Below are 8,146 nucleotides of genomic sequence, written 5' to 3' on the forward strand. Positions count from 1 at the left end.
TCTGTTTCCAAGCAACAACAGAACATAAGATTATGGACTGATACAAAGTGATGACATAATACATGGAGGGTTGCTGTCCTTTTAAAGAACAATGGAAAAAGTTCATTTGATTTCCTTCAAATGCGCGTGGTCAGTCTGGGTAGGTGCCTTGGCCTGCTGAGTCTGGACTTGGACACTGGCTTGAAAACCAATTGTTAACCTTTATTTAAACACGGTTCCAGCAAAACCAGTTTGAAATCTGGTTTGCCTGGCTGGGATAAACAGGGCCACACTGTCTGAAAACACAGGTCTGAACTTGTTTTCTGCCAGACCGGTTTTAAATCTAGTTTGAGTAATCGGTGTGGACAAACCCTGATTTTTAAAACATATTTAGTAAATAGCCCAACCCATTTGCCAGCCAAACCTACATCTGAAACTGGTTTAGCTGGAATGGTTTTGAAACCAAATTAAAATTCTTGATTTCAATTATTAATAATTTTTAAATAATTTAGTTTTTGCTGTACATTGCAAAGCAACTGGCAAACATTTAGGACACAGCCGTGAACAGGCTACAATCTAAGGCCAGTATCCTGAAACTGTGTCAGAGGGGGCCACACTCCTGTTCCCACATAGATTCCTGTTGGTATCAGAGGGACTTAGTGTTCAAGTTCAGACGGGAGGATCTGGTTTGTAGCTACATCTACAATACAAGTGCTACAGTCTCACAGTTCCAGGTTTGCTGCTGGATTGTAGACTCTTCCTAAATCAATGGAAGGGGTTTCTCTGTCGACTGTACATAATTCACCTAAGAGCCGGTAGCTAGGTCAACAAAAAAAATCCTTCCATCAACTTAGCTGCATCTTGACTGGAGGTTAGGTTGACCTAACTACGGAATTGAGGGTGCGAAATATTTCACTGCCCTGAGTGACGCAACTAGGGTGACCTACCTTTTAGGTGTGGACCAGGACTTAGTTAGAGAAGGCCAACAAACAAGGTGACACACTGGACAATAGCATGTGCCTGAGACGGTGTAGGAGTATTGCTGATGAGAGAGGCGGGAAGGTTGCTGGAAGAGTTGAGGATTAAGGAGGGACATAGCAGAGAGGGGTTTAGCAGGCCTGAACTGAGAAATGGTGTCATCACATAGTTTGACTAGTTGATGGGGAAAGGGAGGAGAAAAACCAAACCTTGTCCACAGTGATCAGGGAAACAGTGGTAAGACCATTGTTAGCACCATCTGTATTAAAATATACAGTTGTAGCTAGCACAGTTCTGACCCCGCAGTGGGTTGAGTTTTAAGTGCAAGACACATTGCTCTTACTGTGGTAAAGAGAGCAATGGGCCCAAGTAAGCCCAGCACTGGAGACATCTCATGTTCTCACACCATCATCAAGATAGCTTTCACTGATTTCACAATCCTACACAAAAAGTTCTTATCTAAAATGTGGGTTTTAACATTTCCTTTCTCTCCGCCTTTGTCTTTTTTTTGTCTAGTTAGATTGTAAACTCTGAGGCAGGAACTCTCTCTCAGGGCTGGTTTAAACTAGAAAAGTTACACTGGTATAATGACGTCAGTTAGGGGCATGGTTTTTTTATCTGATATAGTTATACCAGTATTAGGCCTTGTGGGGTTGTAATTGTATTGGTATAAAGGTGCCTTCTACCGGTATAGCTTATTTTGCTTTCCAAACTAGAATAAAGTATAAGCATTTTTATACTAATGTAACTACGTCCACACTGTGGAAGGAGGGGGAAGAGGGAGAGGAGAGAAGGTTGCTGCTTTAACTACACCAGTATAATTAAAGCAGCAAAATTCTCTAGTATAGATGCGCCCTTACATTGTGGGGTGCTAGGCGTTATACAGTCCCAAAGGTGGTACTGATCACAGCTGGTACCTCCTAGGCATTGCAGTAATATAAATACCCTCATCCTGTATTATCTCTAGTCCTATCTCACTTGCATTCATGCGCTTCTCTATGCGTCACAGATTTAAAAAAAAAAAAATCCTTTAAATGACTTTAATCTCTTGGTTTATTTCAAAGCCTACAAGGACAAATCTGGTTTGTAGCAAGAGATTTACCTGATTCCTTGTACCCACTGATGAATGCAATGGTTGATGAGTGGGGGAGGGGAGGCCACTGCTACTACTTTGACCCTCAGTTGGGTGAATGCTGCTAATTTTTACCCACTGGACCCCAGATCTTTCTTAAGCTACAGTGAGCGCCAAACTTGGATTTGTACAAAACTACAGAAGATGAATATTTTTTTAAATAAACTTTTTCTAAACAGAAACACAATTTAAAAACCTTCTCCCCATTCTGATCTGTTATGTGTATGTTGATGTATGCTGTTAAACCACCACATTGTAACTCTTCAGAAATGGCTGCATTTCAGCGTCAGGCAAAGAGTGCATCTCCTGATCCTGATCATTCCACACAAACACACACACACATTCTGCCGTGGAGGTCCCAGGAAGATCTGATTGCTTGAGAAATGATTAGCACTTTGACATCTATTTTAAAAAGAAAAATGAAAAAAAAAAAAAAGCTTTTGAATGGTCCCACCCGGTGCATCAAAGCCTCTCTGCTGAGAATGCCACGATGAGGTGTTAGGGATAATCATGTTTTATGGGATACTTACGCACAAGGAACTGGACTCAATGCAGTATTAACGCTGAAGCCTTTGAAATATCACTGTGTGTTAACTCTCTCCTGGCTAATCAAAGCGGGCAAGGAAGAGAGAAGACCCGAGCCTGTCTCCGGCTGGGCTGCTAAGACATGAAGCCCCTGTTGGAAACGCTGGGTGTAATATTTCTTAATGAAAATATTCTGGAGCAGTCGTCGGGGAAGTGACAAACTTTTCCCCTTGCCATACGCCAGCCCACTCCGCCAACCGTGCATCAGAATAGCAGGGATGTCCGCGAAGCTTAACCGCCTGGAGAACGCTGGGAGACCCCCCGGAAAACGCTGCTTTTGCCCGAGTTGTGTATCTCAGCCAGCTCCGTCACACCCCACCGCCTTTCCCGGCGCTGAGTTAGTTCAATGCCGGCCAGCACTAAAAAGCCCCTCTCCCCATCTGCGCCTGCAAAGCAAGGGGCAGGAGTCCCGGGCACAAGACCCCGCGAGCAGCAAATCCAACCCCTCGGAGCGGAGCGAGCGCGGCGGGTGCAGAAGACGGGGGGGGGGTCACTTTCGCTGCAGAAGTAAGGATGCAGCCGCAGCGCGCGGACGCTGCGCTCCCAGGCACCCCACGCGCACTTCTTTCCCCTCGTCCTGCAGCCCCCTCCCCTCCGCCAGGCCAGACTCTAAAAATAGCCCCCCCTCCCCCCGCGGCGCTCCCCCCCCCCCGGTCCTTTCCCAGCTGCTATTGTCAAGCTCGCAGAGAGCCAGGCTGCTTTTCCCAGCACTCCACGTCACTCCTTCCACCCCGATGCTGAGGTCACACCTCATTAGCATACCAAAGCAGAGCCCCAGCCAATCAGAGGCCCCGCAGCTGCTGACGCCTGTCGGGGAAGGAGTATTAAGGGCCCAGCGGCGTTTTTGCAGCTCCAAAGCGGCGGACGCCGGCGAGTCAATCTTTGTGGACCCCTCGTCCCCGCCCACACCGGAGCCTTAAAGGGGCCGCGCCGTCAGCTGCGAGAGCCTAGCCATGAGCCAGCGCTGGAGCGGGGGGAGCAGCCGGGCGGACATGGTGCCCGAGATCGCCGCCGCCGTGGGCTTCGTCTCCAGCCTGCTCCGCACCCGGGGCTGTGTCAGCGAGCACCAGCTGCACGTCTTCAGCGGGGCCCTGCAGGAGGCGCTCACAGGTGAGCCGGGGGAGTGGGGGATACACGCGCAATGCACCCCTAGAGAGAGTGGGGGGCACTCGGGCTGCTCCCGCCCCACTCTGGCTCCAGCCTTTAGCGCCCAACACCCCCCGTTGCTCGTTGTGTGCCACGTAAGCCTACGATGCTGTAGGAATCGAATGGCCATTTGCTCTCCCCTGCCCTCCCCCCATTTCAACCCGTGTAAAGGGGTGTAACTGGGGGGGGGGGGGGGGTGAGCGCTGCTAACTCTTTCGGGGAGAAATTAACTAGGGTCCTAACCCCGGGCGGTTAAACGCCCCTGTTCCATTCGCGCGTTGTCCGTCCCCCCCCGCACAGCCCCAGCCCCATGAACGCAAGACACAGCTCTCCTCTCCCCCCAGCTCCGTCCCCCAGCACAGCCCAGCCCAGCTCTCTTCGGTGCGGGATGGGGGGCAGCAGCCGCCGTGCATCAGCAGAAGGCAGGCCTGGACGCAGCTCCTGGCTGGGCTGGGGTAAGGGGAGCAGATGGACAGATCTTTCCCTGCTGCTGGGCGTGCTTGGAGCCCCTTTGTTTCAGCAGCTGGTGTCTGGCTCTTGTTTAGTTGTTACATGGGGTTTGCTCTGACCTCCGCTGAGGCAAAGGGAAAATGCCAGGCTTTAGATCAGGCTGTTTTTTTGAGGAGGGGAGAAGACGTTTCCTAACTTTGCCCCTAGGCGGTGGGATAGGAGGGCTCAGCTCCCTGATATCCAGCTGAACATCTGTCTGTCTTCAACTTGTTGCTAGCCACCCGCTAGAGAAGTTTGTTCACCACGGGTGGTGGTGGTGGCGGACTACTTGATATCTACTGGAACAAGACATGTTGGCTTGTATTTTGTTATCCTGACGTGGGAGCTAGCTTTTGGGCTTATCAAAATTAAACTCACGGTGGTGATTGCAGAGGAGCTCAGCATGGCTCATTTATCCTGGGGTTTGACTTCGGTAATGCCTACCGAGCCAAAGCTCTGCATGCGAATGGACTGTTCTCCAAGGTCGGCAGTTGCTGTACTGCCACATAATCACAGATCAGGAGATTGAAAATATCTGTTGTGTCTCCTCCCTGTAGTCAGCTGTAGCATCGTTCCCTAGAGTAATAGAGCACACTGACCAAATTGGTGTCGTTAAGGTTAAAACAAGCTCATTCTGCTCATGCTTGGAGAATCCTTGCTCTCACATTGAGAGCTAGGATTCTCCAAGCATAACTACTCAGGTGTGAACAAGTAAAGTGCTTAAGATGGGCCTCCCTCCACATTTTCTGGGGACTCTTTTATAGGAAGGGTGTTCTGCAAGTACTTGTGGTTGTCCAGTTGCCAGTTATTTCCAGCAGGGTGTGCATGTCCACTTACAAACTTCTTTGCTTCTTACAGAGCATTACAAACATCATTGGTTTCCGGAGAAACCTTTCAAAGGCTCTGGGTATCGCTGCATACGAATCAATCACAAAATGGACCCCATTATCAGCAAAGCAGCTAGCCAGATCGGACTCAGCCTCCAGCAGCTATATCAGCTCCTGCCCCGGGAGCTCACACTCTGGGTGGACCCATACGAAGTGTCTTATCGGATTGGTGAGGATGGCTCCATCTGTGTTTTGTACGAAGCAACAGCGACAACACCTGTGAGCTCCTATGGGATGCTCACCTGTAAAAACCAGATGATGATGGGTCGCACTAGCCCTTCAAAAAACTACATGATGACTGTCTCCAGCTAAATGCTCCTATTGTTCTTACATGGCTAAGACATGGGCTACTGTATACCTCACTGGAGGATCTATTTTTAAATGAAGAGCTATTTATATTTTTTAAAAAAAGCAAGAAAATCCCAAATGAAATGTAAATATCAGACACTGCTCTGTAGTGAAGCAGTGTTAGGTGCCTCTTTTTTAAAGCTGTTGCAAGCTTATGAGTTTTTATTATGAAGCCAATATCTACCTAATTAGTGTTGAATGACAATTTGGGTGGGTGGGCTTGCCCAGCTGGGCAACTTGGGGTGCAGGAGCCAAAGTGGTAGCAGGGCAAGTACAGCATTTCTAACCATGGAGTAAGCGCTGAGCAACTGTGAAGGAAAAGGCTAGAATACCTAGCAAGTGGGGCTTTTAAAGAGCATATGAACCATGACCCAGCTGAGTTGACTGGAGTGTCATGACCCCCTGTGAAGCGCATTCTAGCCTTTTTTGTTTATAAAAACTGCCTACTCTATTACACTGATAAGAGATTGCAATTTCATCATCCCCCCCCCCCATAAACCTGAGCAATTTTGTGGCCAAAAGTTTCTAATCCTTAATCAGTTTTGCCTGAGTTCAACATTCAGGATTTGGCCCTTTTAACTGGTTCGCTGATTACAAATGTGTGTTGGGGACTACCAAAGTGCCAGACCAATGTGACTTTATCTACCTGCTGGGGAACACGTCTTTACCAGGACTTTGTCTCAGTCACTGCCTTTTTACTGACCAGCTGAAGCTCCTGACCGTGCTGCCAGTGATCCTTTAAGAGGTGATTAAAAACACAAGGCACTTAAAACTCTCTCTATTTTTAATGACACTTTCTCAGTTTAGTTTCAAAGCACACTTTTTTTTGCCTTCCTATTTTGAACAGGCAAGTGAGTTGCATAACCAGAGCTGTTCCTTCCCAGTTTCTTTTGAATTGAGTTCTCAGACACCTGTGCAATATATTTCCAAATCTTAGACACTCTGGAAGAGGAAGGGATTCCTTTTTGCAACATTTCCCTCCCCCCCCCCTTTTAAAAATAAGTTAATTAACTGTTTTTGATCACTTTCTAGGTGCGAACTTGGGTTCAAGTTTTGTAGGGTTTTTACTGGCATTTGAACTCCTGAAATGCAAAACTTCCCTTCCTATCAGCATATCACTTAAAGATGCCCAGTGGTCTTTGTTTATCCCCCATACAATTTAATAATCGCAAAAAAGATCTGACTTGTAAATCTGAAGTTGCATCACCCCAACAGTAACTTCTCAGTTAGCAAAGCAGAAGTTAGAATGAAGCACTCTAAAGCCTTTTGTGAGGGGAAAATGTGTTGCTTTTCAGTGAGCCTAATTGTGCAATGTTTTGCATCACACGGAAGGGAAATATGTGGAAGATTCTGCACTGTAAATTTCCCTTCTGATGAAAGTCTCGGTTCAAAGTGCTGTGTCGGATTGTTTGTTTCCTTATCTCGTATCTTATGAAAATATGAGTGAGAAGCTAAAGTTCCCAGAACAAACAACATTGACTTTTCTACACTCCCTGTACTTGGAATTTCCCAAATGTTGGTACTTGGTTGGTTTATCAATTTGGTGAGATGAATGCAAAAATTACCTTCATATACTCCCTCCCTCCTAAGAACAGTGTTTTTGAAAAAACCAAAATCCTACACTACGGTTGTTCCAATCACTCCCCTTCTTTTCTTTCTTAAAAAATCCTACCAAATTTCATGCTGTTAAATCCATGCCAGGGACTAGTATTAAGCTTTGTTTGCTTTAAAACCAACCAAATTCAGACTGAATCAGTTTTTTGTAGCTTGTTACATGTGAAAGCTGTGAATGAGTGTTCTCTGTTGCCTTCTCAAGCCTGTTGCAGAGCTGAAGAACTGTATTTTAAGGGTGTCTGTTGGGTTTTCTCCTCTCATTGTATTTTAAAACTGAGCTGGACTGTTGAGCAGGACCTGCTTTTGTATTTGGTGAAAACAGTAGAAAGTTTGTAAGCTATTTTTTTTTTGGAAGGGGGAGGGGATAATACTAATTGTACAGTAGTGTTTTTATATACACTGACAAATGTACACTTTTGTTACTTTAATAAAAATGTAGCAATTTAAAATATCTGTGTCCTGAGAAACTCTCCTGTGCTGGTGGATTGTTTGCAGAGGATTGTTAAGGTCTCACATAAATGCTGAGCTCCAAATATTGTGTGGACAGATGTAAAAAGCCACACTTGAAAGATCTGGATCAAAAGAGTTTCACACTCAGTGTGCTGGACTCTGTTTGGAAAAAGAACTCCTATGAATAAGAGCCAGGGCTGACTTGAAGTCTGTGAAAGGATTTCACGGAGGTTTTAATCAGGCACCAGTTCCCATCCACAGTGCACTGTGATGTCAATTCAGTGTCCTTCCATTGCTGAAGGAAAGGGGTAGTGAGCACATGGAGTTGGAATAGTTTCCTGAACCTCTGTTTTGATGCTTCCACTATGGTAAAAATATGGAATCTTGGAATAAGAGATTAGATGTCCTTATTGGTCTCTTTCCTCCCCACTACTGAGAAATGTCTATTGCTGGCCCTCTAGTATTGCTATGGAAGACCGCAAACTACGTGCTACCTACAGAGCAGGAGGGCAGTCCCACGTAAACAATGTTTCATAAA

The 8,146-nt window shown here is 46.5% G+C and overlaps 1 protein-coding gene across 1 annotated transcript; it reads left to right on the forward strand.

Annotated features, from left to right (window-relative positions):
- Positions 1-3,544: 3,544 nt before the first annotated feature.
- Positions 3,545-7,607, forward strand: BTG2 (BTG anti-proliferation factor 2). Its single transcript, XM_067531544.1, has 2 exons — positions 3,545-3,784; positions 5,168-7,607. The coding sequence occupies exons 1-2, from the start codon at positions 3,628-3,630 to the stop codon at positions 5,506-5,508; spliced, it is 498 nt and encodes a 165-aa protein (XP_067387645.1). The 5' UTR covers positions 3,545-3,627; the 3' UTR covers positions 5,509-7,607.
- Positions 7,608-8,146: the final 539 nt, after the last annotated feature.

The sequence above is a fragment of the Emydura macquarii genome, unplaced genomic scaffold, assembly GCF_026122565.2.
Source record: "Emydura macquarii macquarii isolate MOO-44397 ecotype Brisbane River unplaced genomic scaffold, CSIRO-AGI_Emac_v2 contig_3220, whole genome shotgun sequence".
Classification (NCBI taxonomy): Eukaryota; Metazoa; Chordata; order Testudines; family Chelidae; genus Emydura; species Emydura macquarii.

Bases quoted from the DNA above. Each gene is read 5' to 3' on its own strand.
- BTG2 (XM_067531544.1), top strand. From the start codon at position 3,628: ATGAGCCAGCGCTGGAGCGGGGGGAGCAGCCGGGCGGACATGGTGCCC. The intron at 3,785-5,167 runs GTGAGCCGGGGG...TGCTTCTTACAG, and splicing joins CCTGCAGGAGGCGCTCACAG to AGCATTACAAACATCATTGG.